We start from the raw sequence: 17,422 nt of genomic DNA on the forward strand, positions 1-17,422 counted from the left end.
GGTGATTGCTTCTTGATGGATCATTCCTTTCACCAGTATAAAATGGCCTTCCCTTTCTCTTTTGATGTTAGATTGAAATCTATCTCGTCTGAAATTAGGATAGCTACCCCAGCTTTTTTTCCTCGTCCATTGGCATGAAATATCTTTTTCCATCCCTTCACTTTCAGTTTCTTTGCATCCTTTCTGGTTAGATGTGTTTCTTGTAGGCAACAGATGGTTGGGTCTTGTTTGATGATCCATTCTATTAATCTCTGTCGTTTGATTGGTGAATTTAGACCATTTGTGTTGCGAGTTAAAATTGAGAGGTTGCAATTTTGCCCTGCCATGCGATTGTGTTGTGTGTGTGTTGTTGTCTGTGTAATTGCCTTGTATGTTCGGGCTTTAGTTTGGAGACCTTCTTATTTGCCATCTTTGTTTGTGGTTTGCCTCCTTTTTTTCCGGGACTAGCGCATTTCTAAGGAGACTTTGCAGAGCTGGTTTTGTGTAGACATATTCTTCTAGTTTTTCTTTGCTATGGAAGTATCTGATTTCGTTCTCATATACAAATGAGATCTTTGCTGGGTAGATTATTCTTGGTTGACAGTTGTTTTGTTTCAGGACTTGGAAGATCTTTGTCCATTCTCTCCTTGCTTGTAGGGTCTCTTCGGAGAAGTCAGCAGTGATTCTGATGGGTTTTCCCCTGTATGTGATCTTTTCTCTACTTCGTACTTGTCTCAGGATTCCTTCTTTGTCTTCATTGGAGTAGAACTTAAGCACCGTGTGTCTGGGTGAAGATCTCTTTGGATCGTGTCTGTTGGGAGTTCTCTGTCCATCCTGTATACGGGGTGGATTCGTGTTCCAAGTGTTTTGGAAGTTTTCCTGTATAATTTCATCAAGCACTGCTTGCATTCCTGATTCTCTTTCTACTCCCTCGGGGAGGCCCATGATCCGAATATTAAATTTTCTAAGGTAATCCTTCATCTCTTGCATCATTTTATTAGTTTTGCTGAGGCTTGTCTCCAGCTGTTTAATTCGCTGGGCACCTTCATTTTGTGTGTCTTCTGTTTCAGAGATCCTTTACTCTGCCGTATTTATTCTGTTGATCAGGCTTTGAATTTTATTATTTTGGGCATCCAGTTTGGTTTTGATTTGTTGTATTTCAGCGATTATGCGGTTCTGGAAGTCTTCCCGCTTCCTGTCCTCATCTCTGATAAATTTTAGCATTATTTTTTTAAATTTTTTGTCTGGTAACTCTTCCATGCCTTCATCTTGCATCTCCGATATTGATAATGGCTTTTGGCCCTTGTTCGGTGGAATGCTGGCTCTTTCATCTGGAGCACAACTTTTTCTGGTGGTTTTTCCCATTGCGTTGGTGTATTTTGGTGAGGCCAATGGACCCGTGTGTTGAGGGGTCGTCAGGCGCTTTCCTGTAGAGATTGGAGCCTGCAGGTGTGGTGTTGCAGGGCGTGGTAATTTTCAAGGCACCATTGGTGCGTTCTCAGGGCCCGGGACTGTAGAGCACCACCTTGGGGGCCCAGTGGATTCCTGGCACACTCTGGGCACCTCTTCTACAGGTGTGACACCCCAGGGTGTGGAGGGATGGAGGTGCTCACTGGGTGTGCCCCCTGCACGGGAATCCACATGATGTAGAAGGTTTTATGTGCTTTCTCCCTGTGTTCTCCGTGTCAGGGACTGCAGGGTTTTTCAGAGCCCACCTGGTGTGTCTCCCACATACGGGACTGTGGGTGAGGCAGTTTCTGGGCGTATCTCTTGTGCAGTGATTCCACCACTCGTGGTGTGGGTGTTCAGAGCCACCCCCCCCGGTGTGGCTCCCCCACACAGGACCGTAGAGGAGGAGGACCCAGGCGCCCTGTTAAAATGACTTCACGGCGGGTTCGCACAGTGTCAGTGTGGCACAGGAGTTTTCAGAGCTCTCCTGGTGGGTCTCCCACGCTCAGAACTGCGGGGAGGGAGGCGAGGAGTGGGCAAGTCACACTATGAGAGCGGCACCTGCGTGTCAGGGACACATAGCGCTACACTTCCCAGTGCTCAGAGCCCTCCTGACTCCTGCTCTGCGCTGTGGAGGCGGTTGCTGCAGGCGGGGCCGCCCAGCCCGCCCGGCGCGGCATTCAGAGTCCTCCTTGTTTTGTCGCCCACCCACAGGGTAACAGGGTGTGGGGGATTCCAGACCCTCGCTGGCAGCTTCTGCGCACTGAGATGCGCTGGGCCACTCAGCGCAGGAATATTTGGGGCGCTTTCTTACTGCCTTCTCAGCCCCCACTCCCAAGGCACAGATTTGGCAGTTTCAAGGCGCTTGCCCTGTGTTCTCAGAGGCTGCAGCCTCTGCAGGGGGGGAGGAATGCAGAGGCTGTTAACCCTTCCCTGGCTCACCGAACCTCTGGCTGTTGCAGTCTGCCTCTGCTGCTGTTGAAGACCTTTGCCGGTGAGGATCCCTCCCGATTTCCTTGTCTCTGGGTCTGCTGCATCTCCTGTCGGGCTGTTTTCAAAGGTGACTCAGCAAGTCTGGAGTGGGATGTCGGCTTCTCTAACTTTGTTTTGTTTCGTTCTCGTTGTTCTTCCGAGTTGTGTGGATCCTTTTGGCTCCACACTGTCCATGGAACTTCACGCACCTCTCCCTGCGGTTCCCTGCTGTTCCTCTTTGTTGCTTCTGTAGCATTCTATCCCTCTCTCACTGGAAGCTCCCTCATAGCCTTCCTCCTACGTTGGCCATCTTAAAACGTCCTACAGACCAGATTTAAAGAGTGAAGGAAAGACAGAAAAATCTTCATTCCACTGGTTCAACCGATCTGAAACCGGGAGCCAAGAGTTTTTCCCCTTGCCCCCATGCAGGTTTCATGGGCCCTTGGCTTTGATCATTCTCTCTTGCTCTCCCAGGCTGTAAGCAGGGAGTTTGGTCGGAAGTGGACCAGTTAGGAGATGTACTGGCATACATATGTGATGCTGGTAATGGAAAGGTAGAGCATTAGCAAATTGAGCCAGTGTGCTGGGTGCTTATACATTTTTTTTCCTACAAGAATTTTGAAATTTAATGTAATAATTTTGTTTCTTTAAACATTCATTTATTTAAAATAAGCATTACAGAAGGAAATGGAGAGTGAGCATTCTACCCTTACTGGTTGATTACACACATGGCTGCCAAAGCAGGAATAATCCTTGAGCATGGATATCCATTGAAATCTCTTTAGCATGTCAGGGATCCAAGTAGTTGAGTCATCATTTTTCCTTCCCAGAATTATTTACAGAATGCGGGATTGGAATTGGAAACCTGGACTTGAATCCAGCAGTCATATCCAATGCTGTCTTTGCAGGCAGTAACTTAAATGTATGTACTAAAACACCGGTTTCCATGTGACCTATACTGATCTGCTTAAAATGTTTTTCTTCCCTTTATAGCTCTGACTGATGCAGAACTTGTAGCCCAGTCGATCACCTTTCTTTTTTTCTGGATATGAGACCACTAGCAATGCTCTTACTTTCATCATGTATTTATTGGCCACTCACTCTGATGTCCAGCAGAAACTGCAGCAGGAGGTTGATTCAGCTTTTTCCAATAAGGTGAGTGAGTGAGTGAGTGCGTGCGTGAGTGAGTGATACTTGGGATGGGTGCACTGTGGGGCAGGGGTTAGTGTCTTGATAGAATGCCTCGACATCACCATTCAGGGGACTGCTTGCAAAGTGTGTGGTGAGGATACTTCATTGGCAAAAAAAGGAATAAGCTTAAAAAAAAAACACACATGGAGAAACAAGTCTGAAGCTGCAACTCACTGAACAAGGACAGCTGTGAGAATGATCTTTGGGCTTATGTGTGTTTTACAAGAATCCACAATAGCACCTAGTAGGAGTCTTTGCTACTCAAGTCTGACGTCACTTTCTTTGCTTCCATTGGCTGAATATTGTTTTTTGAGCTTTGTATGAATGAGGAAGGCCTGGGCTAGTCTGGATGGGCATGGGGATGCAGACTCTGCTCTTCTTCCTGCCATTCTCATTCTCCAATCACACCACTAGTGTTAAAGCAGACAAGAGATGATCCAGCATGTCTGCTCTTGATTGTAAAGAAGCCTGGAATCTAGTGTGGTGTGCCTGTTTTACGTCCAGATAAACAGCAGGATCACCTTCTAGTTTGCAGTTGAGGACTGAAGTTATGCCTGAGAAACTGTTCTAGAAACAGTATGCAAAGAAGAGGTGCTTTCCTATCTGTATAGAACTCTCACTTGACCTGAATTTGTTGCCACATTTACATGAATTAAAAAAAAATCGGGGGAGGGGCGCGCTAATAGGTCCATATTTTCAAATGAAAGGTTTCTTTTTCTGTTGTTTCTTTTGAGAGTCAAATGTACAGATACTGGACACTATGCAAGGCACATGCTTGCATTGAAAGAAACAAGACTAGATTTGAACAGTAATACTGCAATAAGGTGGAGCAATCCACCATGGGAGGAGGGCAAGGGGAGGGAAAGGGAGAACATCAGAACCCATGAAATGTTGTTATAAAATTAAATGCAATAAAAAGTATATGTAAAAAATGTACAGAAAGAGAAAAAGAGGAGGGACAGAAAAAATCTTGCATTTTCTGGTCACTCTGCTTATGTCCACAATGACCAATGTGGCATCAGGATGAAGCCAGACAGTGTAAGGAATTTTCTCCTTTTCACATCCCATTTTGTTGGCAAAGCTGTAGCCTCTTTTTGAAAGGTGATATTGACTTTGCATATTTTTGTTGAGCGCAGTGTTCTACTCTGTTCATCTCTCCTTTTTAATATTTTTTAATGGAAAGCCATATATGTAAAGAGCAGGAGAGACAGAGAAAAACATTTTATGTCTGATGATTCACTCCCCTCGTGGCTGCAACAAACAGATCTGAGCCAATACAAACCAAGGAGCCAGGAACTTATTCTGGCTCTCCCATCTGGGCTCAGGGTCCCAAGGTTTTGGGCCATCCTTGACTGCTTTTGCAGACCATATGCAGAGAACATAATGAGAGTGAGGCCACTGTTTTAGATCCGACACCAATATCAGATTCCGGTGGGTGCAAGGTGAATTCTTTAGCCACTAAGCAACCATGGTGTGCCAAATATGTATCTCTTTCATACACATGAGACAATATGAGTATTATAAGAACACATTGAGGATTTCTGGCCCTGGTTAGGGGTTTGTCCTTAAAATTTCCCCTTTTACAACTACTTACCACATCTGAATGCACTGCCTATTGAACAGGATGATGAGCACAACTATTTTAATTTCAAATCTCATTTCCTCAAAATCTGTTTCTATCTTCCCAGGCACTTATCACATATGATGTCATCATGCAGATGGAATATCTGGACATGGTGGTGAATGAAAGTCTCAGATTATACCCAAATTCTAGCAGATTTGAAAGAGTCTGTAAGAAAGACTTTGAAATCAATGGAGTATTCATTCCCAAAGGGACAATTGTGGCAATTCCGGTCTATGCCCTTCACTATGATTCGAAGTACTGGACATACCCTTATGAATTCCGCCCTGAAAGGTAGAGGAAAACACCTTGAATCAGGCTGGTTTAAGCATATCTCTTAAGTCTTTGAGTAAACAAAGAACTTGTGATAGCAGAATCACTAGTTTTGTAATTTTACTTTTTATTATCGTTTTATGAGTTTCATAATTTTACATCTTTTTATCATTATCATTGTATGAAACAGTTCCCTAAGCCCTTAAGATTTCCCTTATCTCCTCCGCAATGCTTGCCCCCTCACTGAATTCCCCTATATCATTACTATAGTATAGTTCTTCACACAGAGTCATATGTCTACTATTGAAACATGGACAATGGCAGAGAATCCAGCATCTCATTGTCAAGATATAGTAAACGGTTTCATGGAGAATTGAACTTAATCTGGAAGCAGAGATGCATACTGCATTGTATCTTCACATCTGGGTATGATAGACTCCATTACACAATTACTACACATGCCCTTAATGAAAAGCTACAAAACAAAATCAACAACAGGAAGAAAAATAGAAATTTGCAACATGAAGTTACAAAGATGCTATTAGATATGACAGTCTCTATTACACAGTTACCATATGTCCCCTTAAATGAAAAATCACAAAACAAAACAAAATCAACAATAGGAAGAAAAAAAGGAAATTCAAAATACATGAAGTTGAATAGCATGCTGCTAGACATGATAGTCTCCATTACACAGTTACTATATGTCGCATAAGTGAACCGTCAGAAAGCAAAACTAACAACAGGAAGTAAAAAAGAAATCAGCAATGCCATGAAGTCAAATAACATGTGACTGAATGAATAATGTGTTGCTGAAGAAATGAAAAAGGAAATCAAGAACCTTGAAGAAAATCATGCTACTGTAGGATCTATGATTCATTGAAGAATTTAATCAGAAAAAAAACTGTTTCATACAGATGAAACTAAAAACAAAATATCAAAAACAATGAGATACAGTTTTGCTGATCTTTATTGGTGAAACGTGTCTCTCATAGGCAACAAATAAATGGACTTTGTTTTTTAATCCATTCTACTAATCTATGATGTTTGATTGATGAGTTTAAGATGTTGACATTCAAGGTTAATATGAATGGATGGGACTTTGGTTCTGTCATTTAGCAATGAGTTGTTTGGGCCCAGCGGCGTAGCCTACTTTCTAAAGTCCTCACCTTGAATGCGCCAGGATCCCATGATAGGTGCCTGTTCTAATCCCAGCAGTTCCACTTCCTATCCAGCTCCCTGCTTGTGGCCTGGGAAAGCAGTCGAGGATGGCCCAAAGCTTTGGGACCCTGCACCAGTGTGCGATACCTGGAAGAAATTCCTGGATCCTGGCTTAGGATCGACATGGCATTGGCCATTGGGCTCACTTGGGAAGTGTATCATCAGACAGAAGATCTTCCTCTCTGTCTCTCCTCCTCTCTGTATCTGACTTTCCAATAAATAAATAAATCTTTTTAAAAATCAGTTGTTCATTGATTTAAACTTTTGTTGTTATTTTACTGAGATGGTCTTGCATTTGTTTTTGTTTTTGATTGGTGATATTCCTTCTCTGTCAGGAGAATATCTGTAAGTATCATTTGTAAGGCAGGTTTAGAGGCATATTCTCTTAAATTTTCTTTATTGTGTAAGAATTTTATTTCATTTTCAAAGACAAAGGAAAGTTTTACTGACAATATTTTGCTTTGAGAATCTGGAATATGTCATTCTATTCTCTTCTTGCCTGTAGAGATTTCTTTGAGAGGTCTCTTGTGAATTTAATATGCATTCCATTATATTTCAGTTGATTTTTTTTTACTCACACATATAAGGATTTTTTTCCTTATGTCCAATTGAAGTGAGCTTGTTTATCAAGTTTTGTGGTGAAAATCCCTTTTGGTCAACCCTGTTGTGAGTTCTATGCCCTTCCTTGGTGTTGTTTCCCAATTCTGTCTCTAGATTAGCAATATTTTCCCTCTTGATTTCGTTGAATATACCTTTAATCCCAGCTTCTCTTTCTGCACCTTCTGGAACTCTCATTATTCTTATACTTGGCCTTTTAATAGTGACTTTCAATTCTTCAATGCTTTTTCTCTTATTGTTGTTACTGATACAGCTCTGCATCCAGCTGTAGGTTTGTTTCCCCATGGCAACAGAAAATATCTTCTACATTTGAGATAAATTCTTCTGCCACCTTCATTCTATTTTGGAGACTCCACTGCACTTGTGATTTGCTCCACTGTATTCTTCATTTTTGACACATCACCTTTTATTTGATTCATTTCCAGTATGATATCTTCATTGAATGCCTGCTTCACATGCTTCTCATTGTTGATAAGACATTTTATAACAAGCGTTTCGACTTCGGTATGCCTCATTTTCTCAATGTCTTCCTCAGTGGACTCTGAATTTGGAAAATATTTTTCTCCAATGCAGGGGAGTCTTTACTCATATTCATTGTACCTTTGTCTTTTCTTTTGGTCTTGGTCATTGTCTGCCTCGTTAGCAGATTCTTCTCCGTGTGGCATGTTTCTAAGCTTTTTCACCCATATGTGTACAATCAGAATTTACTTATTGCAGTTGGCATACTGCTGTTTGTTTGTAGTTGTTCAAGGACTGGGTTCTTATGTCAGATTTCTACCATTTTCTCCATAGCTCCAGGACCTGGCTCACCAAACTCTAACTCCTGTGATACTTGTGATACTGTGCAGAGAGTACACTATTGTCTGTACCACCTTTCTCCCATTTCCGGTTAGAACAGGTCCCAAGATTAGAGAGACACAATGTGGCCTAGTTGCTAGGATGTTTTTGGTGGTGATCTTGCCTGAACCCATTGGCCTTTATATCTCAGGGCCACATAGACCTATTTTGATCACTGAAAGTTCTGTGTCATTTTCCATTCAGGACTTAAGTGTGTGGATTGTGTATTGGTTGTGATCCTGGATATTGTCTTCTTCTGATACACATAGACAGTATATACATATAAAAACTCACATAGTTTTGGTGACATTTATATTTAACTGTATTTTAGTAACTGCTACCTTATTTTAGGTGTACAGTCTTTTAAAAATTCTTTCCAGTTTTGCTACGGTAATTTCTTTGTCTCTCTAAAATCTCAGTATATATGGAAAAGCTATCTACCTTGCATCTGATGGCCTCTTCCTTTAGAACAACTGTAAAACCAGAGGCTGTGCTGAGGAGAAGTCCTCATTGCTGATGGACAGAAGAGTCAGTCAGGACAGAGGATAGTCTGTGTGCCCTGATCCTGGTTCCGGTTGCCATTCTCTGGCAACTCACATGTTGTCTTAGTAGTGAGTGATTCTTTCCAGTGTGAATTAACCAGATCTTGAGCCTGTTTGCTATTCACGGAACTAGCAATATAGGTCATTCTGTTGTACAATTTGAAATGGATAATTGACTACCAAGGTTGTTTTAATAAGGAAAAATGATTGAAGAATTTGTAGAGCACTGGACGGCAAGTCAGAAATCTTGGGCTGCAGACTTTTTTAAAAACGGTTTATTTTATTTTCACTGCAAAATCAGAGATACAGAGAGGAGGACAGACAGAGGGGGAGATCTTCCATCTGATGGTGTAATGATTCACTCCCCAAGTGAGGGCAATGGCTGGTGCTGCCTCAATCCAAAGCCAAGAGGCAGGAACTTCTTCCAGGTCTCCCACATGGGTGCAGGGTTTCAAGGCTTTGGGTCATCCTTGACTGCTTTCCCAGGCCACAAGCAGGGAGCTTGATGTAAAATGGAGCTGCTGGCACCCATATGGGATCCTAGCATGTTCAGGGTGAGTACTTTAGACTCTAGGTCAAGACACCAGGCCCAGGATGCAGATATTTTTATCACCTGCAGATGGACTTTCTGTTGACAGAAACTGTGTTGTGGGCTTGTTTACCCTACTGGTGGTACAGGGTGCTCATGTGTAATAATGAGTTAATTTTGTGTTCATATAGCCTTTTGGTTTCAAAACCATCAATTGTTTGTTTCCTGCAATCAGATCTCTACTTTCTTTAGCTTCTTTCATGTTCAGTGGCAAATCCATAGGATTATCTTTGATTATTCTAGTTACCAAGCTTTAGGTGTCATTGATCGGGCCAGGCAGTGTCAAATCTAGATGTTATCAATGTGGATTCTGGAGAATGTTTGAAATATCCCCATATGTAACAGACAGATACAAGTTTTGGGGACAATTCTAATGCATCTGCATATGCCTAATGCTTGTCACAGTACCCACAATAAATGTCAGATTTCTCACATACTATATTGCTTTGATTGATAGGTGATTGGGGGTAAAACATATACTGCACTATGTCTATTGATATGGTATTTTGGGCAAAACAGTCTATACGGACCCAGCTCATTGGCCTACTGCCTGACTCCCTTGCCTTTCATGAACCAAGATCCCATGTGGCTGCTGGTTAGTGACTCAACAGCCTTGCTTCCTGTCCAGCTCCTTGCTTGTGGCCTCAAAGGGCAATCAAGGATGACACAGGGTGTCTGTACCCTGCACCAGTGTGGGATACTTGGAGGAGTTTTCTGGCTCCTGCTTTGGATTGACTTAGCTCTTGCAATTGTGTCCAATTTTAGAGTGAAACAGTAGATGGGGAATCTTCCTCTCTCTCTCTCTCTCCTCCTATATGTGTATCTGACTTTCCAATACAAATGATAAAAAATGTTTTAAAAACAACATCCTATAGAAACTTAGGAATATTCTACAAAGCTGTAGCACTATTTTAAAGTCAAAGTACTATATTTCACGATCATTTTGCCAGTATAAACATTATTTTCTTAATGCCATCAACTATCCAAAAATTTTGTGAATAACTTTAATATTCAAATAATTTATAGCCTGGTTGAAGAGACATAAAAGCATTTACTAATACCCTAATAACTGATGCTATTAGAGTAGAGTAGATGTCATCTCAGTAATGTCACTTAATTATGGTAGGGGAGAAGTACTGTGCTGCTTGGGAGAATCACAAAGAGTATTTGATGGAGAATTTGGAAAGAGAAGGAGTGAATTGAAGGAAAGCTCAAAGGGAATGAGGAGGAAGACAGGTTGGAAGGAGGTTGGAGAAGAGAGAAAATGAGGAGAAGAATTGTTTAGATACTAGAAGGCATCATCTTCTCCCTCAGTTAACATATGTCGATACGGTTGTCAGTTGAAGCAGGAACCTGCTTTCCCCTCCATTATCCTTACTTCCCATATGTATTACAGAATGTGAACTCATCAACACCCTCAATGTAATTTTAAGGTGTTAAGCTAAATGTCTTTTTAAACAGCACTCGAATCATCTAATCAACAAGAAAGAAAACTTCTCTAGAGTTAGGGTAATTGATATTTGGAAAGCTCTCTAATTTACAACTCTTAAAGCTCAATAATAGTAAGATTTGAATGGCCAACCCACAATTATGTGAAAGATGTATTTGACAACTCCAAATAGATGCTTTTAAGCATCACTAATGTATTTTCATTTCTGTTGTGGAACCAGGTTCAAAAAAAAAAAACAAGGACAACATCAATCCTTACATATACCTTCCCTTTGGAGCTGGTCCTCGAAATTGCATTGGTGTGAGGTTTGGCCTCATGAACATGAAACTTGCTCTGATCAGATTAATGCAGAACTTCTCCTTCAAGCCTTGTAAGGAAACCCAGGTTAGTGCACTTCATGTAGTGAGAATGTTTTTTTCTGGCAGGTTTTTAAAAAACTGAATGTTGTAGTGTTATAATACAATGTTTTGTCATTGCAGCATTTTTCTTAATTTTGTTTTTCCTACATCTCTGAATGCCTCCACAAATCTACACTCTTGAGTGTCACTTTTGTCCTTGAATAAACCTTCAATAGTATTTTTGTGGGACTCATCCCACAGACAGCATGCAAAAAATTGTTTAAGGAATGATTTGACTTGGATTTAAAATTACTTTGAAACCCCTGTATGTCTTCTATGAAAGTACAAGACTGCATTTAATATTTTTAAATGATTACATGTTATATTATAAAATATGTTCTTTTACCTCCATATCCAATAACATGAGAATCTGTATAACAGAATCTGTGAATTTCAATTGCTCATCATATTGATTATTATAATCACTTCTGAAGGGCTTGTTTCAGAACTCCAATGTGATGACAAAGATAGGTGAGAACTATTCTGTGAATTTGCTGATGCCTTATACGGCAAGTTAAGAGTTATATTTTGATGCTTTGAAGTACATATTTTTGTAACCATTAAGTGAATATTGTCCTTTGTATAATTAGCTTTGATTTAGTGCTTCTATTTCCTTTCCCAGCATGTTTGTGTTTATACCCCTCTTGATTTCATCTTCAAATGTGAACTGTTAATACCATGAAAATGGAGTAACAATACTCGAACAGATATATACTTGTGTGGAATGGCTGTTAAGTAATCCCAGTTCCAGTGGTTGTCAGGACCTGTCCAGTTTTAGTCTTTTTCATCTTTTCCTGGAATTGTCATGTGAGGAGTTTACATGACTGTTTCACTCATTCCTACCAGGGAAGGCTCTAAGAAGCTTATTTCTAGCGATTAAGTGGCATTTAATATTCATCTCCTTAGTATGGTTTCTGCTGAGAAACCTAGGAGAATAGAATTGGCCACCAATTGAAAATCAGCTCATAAGTTTAAAGGTGTTTGAAGAAATGGAGTCACCCCTGAGAGAAAGCAGGTCTCTGTTACACTTGGTGTGGGATTCTTATTTCTTGGCAGGCTTCCAGTCAACTTCATCCTGGCACTTCCTCAAGTTTATGAGGATTTGCTTGTACTTCTCTTTACTGAGAGAACAATTGGATGAATCCGCACACTGAATGAAAGATTCATTGAGAATGAAGCTAAGAGGGTTCATGAAAGCTCTTCAGAACATCAGAGTTTTCTTATTTGCCATTTACATTGCAGTTGGAAGGCAAAAGGGAAAGTAAGAAACAAAAAGCATATATTTTATTTTGCATCACTACTTGGAATTGACTTCTCCATAATTTGAGAACTATTCATACACTTAAAATGTGCATCACCCATTCAAGAGTAGATTTCAACACAGAATACTTAACTTCATGTGACTTTTCTAGATGGGTTAACCATATGTTACGGATGATGTTTACATTTTTTAGTATGTTTATTGCTGTTGTTATTGATGCTATGGGTGGTGCTTAATTTCTTGCTTCTCAGCATGCTTACTTCATCATTTCAGTTCCCGCTTAAACTAGCCCCACAAGGACTCCTCAAGCCTGAGAAGCCCGTTATTCTAAAGGTCATGTCAAGAGATGGGATTGTACATGAAGCTTGATTATCCTGTAGACTTTGCCTTTGTTCTTCATGGAAGCTGTACTCAAAACACAAGAGACCTCAATGTATTTTGCTAATAATAGTTGGAAATAATGTTGTAACCGACCTGTGGTAAAAAAGGAAGGATTACAGATAATGGGCAATTTGATCCATCTGTGTTGCAGAGTTCTGTCTATTGTGTAACACAGAGGAGTTGAGTAAATCAGTTCCAGATATGTAGACTCAGCCTCTGGTTGTTTTTGATCATCTCTCTCCCTCTTCTTTTAGTCCTCTCATCGTATGCCTAAGCTGAACACACCATAACTATTCTAACTAGTTTGTCAATAACGCTAAAATAGATTTGAATAAATTAGTTTGCCCAGTAATGTCAGTTGTATTCTATATGGTTCATGTTTATTATTTTCCAGTAAATATCCATTGAATATGCCAATTTCTTTAAAATGCTTCTAATTCATTCCTGCCATTTAAATGGGAATCTATCATACTGAATCAGTGAGAACCAAAAGCTCATATTTTGCATCCTCTTGTGCACTGTGTGTGAAGCCTCCTCAAGAATTCCAGAATGACTACTTTTTATTTTACTCTTTATTGTTATCACTTTATGATGCATTTCCAAAGGCCCTGGGATTTGCCTTATCCCCAATACCCTCCCACCTCCAACCTCCCCCAATGACATGACTATAGTGTAGTTCATCATACACAGTCATATCTATATCATTGTAGACATGGAAAATGGCAGAGAGTCCAACATCCCAAGATGTAGTAAACAGTTTCAGTGGGAGTACATCTCTGTCTGGAAGTAGAGATGCATACTGCATTGTATCCTCACATTTGGGTCTGATAGTCTCCATTATACAGTTACTACACATGCATTTCAATAAAAAGGCAAATTACAAAAGAGAGAGAGAAAAAGAGAGAGAGAGGGAGAGAAAGAAATTATCAACACCATAAAGTTAAATGTCACATGACTGAATGATGAATGTGTCATTGAATAAATGAAAATCAAGAATTTTCTTGTAGAAAATCATGCTACTATATGATCTGTGAGTCATTGAATGTTTCATCCAAAAAAGTATTCTGAAGATATGAAAAAGCAAAGAAAGAATCAAAATCCATTATCACATTTCTTGCTGATATTTGTTGGTTAAATTGTCTCCTGTAGGCAACAAATAGATGGGTTTTGTTTTTAAATCCACTCCATTAATCTATGATGTTTTATTGATGAGTATATTCCATTGACAATCAGGGTCAATATGAATGGGTGAATATTTGGACCTCTCAATTTACAAAGGAATACTTTTCTGGATACATTATTCTGGCCTGACAATGTTTTGGTTTTGGAATCTGGAGTATGTTGCTCCATTCTCTTTTGGCCTGTAGAGTTTTCTGTGAGAGTTCTGCTGTGAATTTAATTGCCATTCTTCTCTATGTCAGGTGATTTTTTCACATGCACATTTAAGGATCTTTTCCTTATGTTCAACTGAAGGGAGTTCTTTTATGCAAACCAGTAAGTGTAGCAGCCCAGCTTAATCCAGCTCACCACCCACCTGGCCTTCATGTACACCAGTGGGAACTGCAGACCAGGAGCAATCTGCAATAACCCTACAAATACTGCCTCCTTTCTTGGTTCCTAAGTTTTCTAGTTGTAAAGTAGACTGGTCCAGCTTATCTCACTTCCCATTCAGTTCTCATACATGTCAATGGGCATTGAAGCCCGGTTCAATCACACCAGCGCACCATCCCACTCACACACAAGCTGGTGGATGCTACCTTCTGTCTAGCCATGTCTGCCCCAATTCTGATTCTAATGCTCACCAATGCGAATGGTAACCCGAGACGGATGTGCCAGCTGTTTCCTTACTGGATCCACTTCTGCCCCAGGGTCTTGCATTCTCCCAGTGGTTTTGCAGTTTAACTTGACAGAATTTGTTGGCTGATGCTACCCTAAAGCCCAACCAACCCAAACGCACACTGGCTTGTGCTTAAAACAGTAGGAACAGTCAACCCAGCCTGGGCTGCTACTACTGTGGTTCTTGTGCTCATGTTCAGGCACTGTGTTCCAACAGAGGAGTTGCTGAATCTCCTCCATCAGAACCTTGCCTAATTCTAGATCTCACACTCATTGTAGGATCCATGAGCCAACCTACTTAGTTCACCTCCTGTCCTAGCATGAGTAGTGGCCTTTCCTGACTGGCCTTCACACATTCCAGGTTTGTCTGTTGGGTGTCAAAGATCAGCCAAGCATGATCCACACCTAAACAGCTCACACATAGTTCCTTAGGGGCAGAGATTCTGCCCAGCTTTTCCTACAAATACCTTGGCTTGCACAAGCACATTTGGGTGCTTGAGTCCAGCCCAATCTGTCATACCCCATACCCAGTCCACACCTATGCTGAGGAGCACTTCAGCCATGCCTACACTGGACAGTAGCCCCAACTCAGCTGTTACATTCACCAATGGAAACCAAAACACAGTCTGGCCATCCTCTGAGCTTCCCAAACAGGTCTGATCCCAGCCATTGATATTGCGTATACCAGTGTTTGATCCAGCTTGGCATAGTTCCTCACATGTCTTGGCCTTTGCCTTTAAAGGCTGCAGCCTGGTCTGATCTAGTCTACTCCCTGTCCCAGCTCTTGCTGGCAGGTGCTTTAACCTGGCCCTGCTCATTTTGTCCCACCCCTGGTCCATGCAAACTAGGAGGTATGATAGCCTAGCTTGGCATGACCTGTACTCCAGCCTGGTTTGCTTGTCCCTACATGGTCCTTCCTATTCCAGACCTGTCCCACACACTTGCCAATGGGTAGAGATACCTTGCTCAGCTTGCCCGTCCCCAGGCCTAGACAACATGCTCTCCAGTATAAGGTGTGACTTAATAGGGTGGTTTCCCAAGTTCCCTTTCTTGGTCATAGACTCAGATCTCAGGAGTGGCAGTAGATGTTAAGCCTTTGCCTGGCATAGCCTGCCCCTCCATCTTGGCCTAGCATGAGCTGGTACATGTTGCAACCTAGCTTGCCCTACACCCTGGTTTAGGATGCAAATGTGGGTACTGCAGCCATGATCTGCCTAGAGTATGCTCAATCCCTATATCCATGAGTGTGGCAAGACTTCTATTTCCACAAGATTTGGTAGACATATCCTCCTGAGAATCTGTCCCTGGATCTGGTTCCCTAATGTTTCGGTTAGTGTCATGACCCTGTCTAATGTGACCTGTTTTCTTTTCTAACATGCACAGTTAGGTACTGGAATCTAATCCTGGTAGCCAGGTCCCAAGCCCTAACTTTTGTTTGGAGTGGTGTGTAATTCTCTGCCTTACTGAATGCTAAAAAGCCTGACTCAGCACTCCCATGTGGGCTGGTGTATCAGTCTGAACCATTCAAATCTTCTGGTGTCTCCACTCCATATTAACATGTTTCAGTCCCTTTGTTTACCTGCAATTACAATGACCCTATTGTTGGATTTTCCTCCAATTCATTCCTCACCTACATGTACAGTGGCTTTATCCATGGATGCCTCTATGTAGTAATGCCCTACCCCTAACTTTTCAGAGCTTTTGCTGGTCAGACAGTGCAAGAAACCTGCTGCCATTTGCTCCTGGGCTGCCTGCAAGCCCAGGATTTAGTGTGCCCTGACTCAGGCACCCCTGTATCCTCCATCCTGCTTGAAATTTCATCCACCCAAGCTTGGAGGTCAAATTCATGTGGGCCTGTTCCACCAGGATGCAGGCAGTGAACAGAGTCTAAGATCTGAGCTGCTGAAAGCTTAGGCAAGCCCAGGACTCCCACATTGTTTGGAACAGTGGCTGGGTATGGGGCCCCAAATATTGAATCTGCCCTGGGTCAGGTTCTTCCAAGCAGTAGCCACGCTACTAGGATGTCCATCCATGCAAGACCCACTGTTGAACTCAACATCCTTTTAAATTGTAATCATCTGGTGGTTCAATTCACAAGTATTTGCAATAGCCAGATTGGAATCAGATATGGAGCTGGACCCAGAAGCAGAGTAAGCGTCGAGCCAGGTTTGGTTGCGATAAAAACCAGTCCACACTACAGAATGGCAGGAGGAGGTTGACTGTTCCAGATGTGACTGCAGTGCCCATCCAGCACACATGAGAAACAGGAGGGGAGGGGACAGAGCCAGCGGGGGAATAAGGGGAGGTTCCCCTGCTGGACAGCTACTCCCACTGGAGAGCATGAACTGGGATGAAGGCAGACCAGACTAAGCAGGGCTACAACACCTGTGCGCCTCAAGTGGACTAGACCAGGGAAAAGCCAGGATGGGTTGATTGTTCCTTGGGTGCAACCTACAATTAGAATGGGAGAGGGCTGTTTGGGCATAGTCATAGCATCAGCTGGCAGAAACTGGCACTGGGGGCTAATCCTGTCAAGTTAAACTGCAGAACCACCTGGAAAGTGCACAATCCGGGAGTGAGAAACTTGGGAGGGAAATAGTGGGTTCCCCCCTCTTGGGTTACCACTGCCACGGGAAGGCATGAGAACTACGACAGGGGCTGGGGTAGCTAGACAGAGAGGCACTCAACCACACCCGTGAAGGCTTGACTGTTGAGCTGGGTAGATGGATCCAAGCTTTAATGCCATTTGCCATGTACGATAACCAGGCGGATGTGGGTCAGATTGGACTGGCCTGCCACACATA

General features: G+C 41.9%; 1 protein-coding gene across 1 annotated transcript in view; it reads left to right on the forward strand.

The window, feature by feature from the left end:
- The window catches only part of LOC121171440 (cytochrome P450 3A6-like), a 50,717-nt gene extending 37,843 nt beyond the window's left edge, over nt 1-12,874 (forward strand). Inside the window, 6 exon segments of the mRNA XM_041003139.1 lie at nt 3,394-3,437; nt 3,439-3,555; nt 5,280-5,506; nt 5,834-5,838; nt 10,963-11,126; nt 12,675-12,874. Of these exon segments, the coding sequence (XP_040859073.1) occupies nt 3,394-3,437; nt 3,439-3,555; nt 5,280-5,506; nt 5,834-5,838; nt 10,963-11,126; nt 12,675-12,770 (653 nt within the window). The 3' untranslated portion in view covers nt 12,771-12,874.
- Nucleotides 12,875-17,422: the final 4,548 nt, after the last annotated feature.

The sequence above is a fragment of the Ochotona curzoniae genome, unplaced genomic scaffold, assembly GCF_017591425.1.
Source record: "Ochotona curzoniae isolate NIBS_2020 unplaced genomic scaffold, NIBS_Ocur_1.0 scaffold_2656, whole genome shotgun sequence".
In the NCBI taxonomy this organism is placed as follows: domain Eukaryota; kingdom Metazoa; phylum Chordata; class Mammalia; order Lagomorpha; family Ochotonidae; genus Ochotona; species Ochotona curzoniae.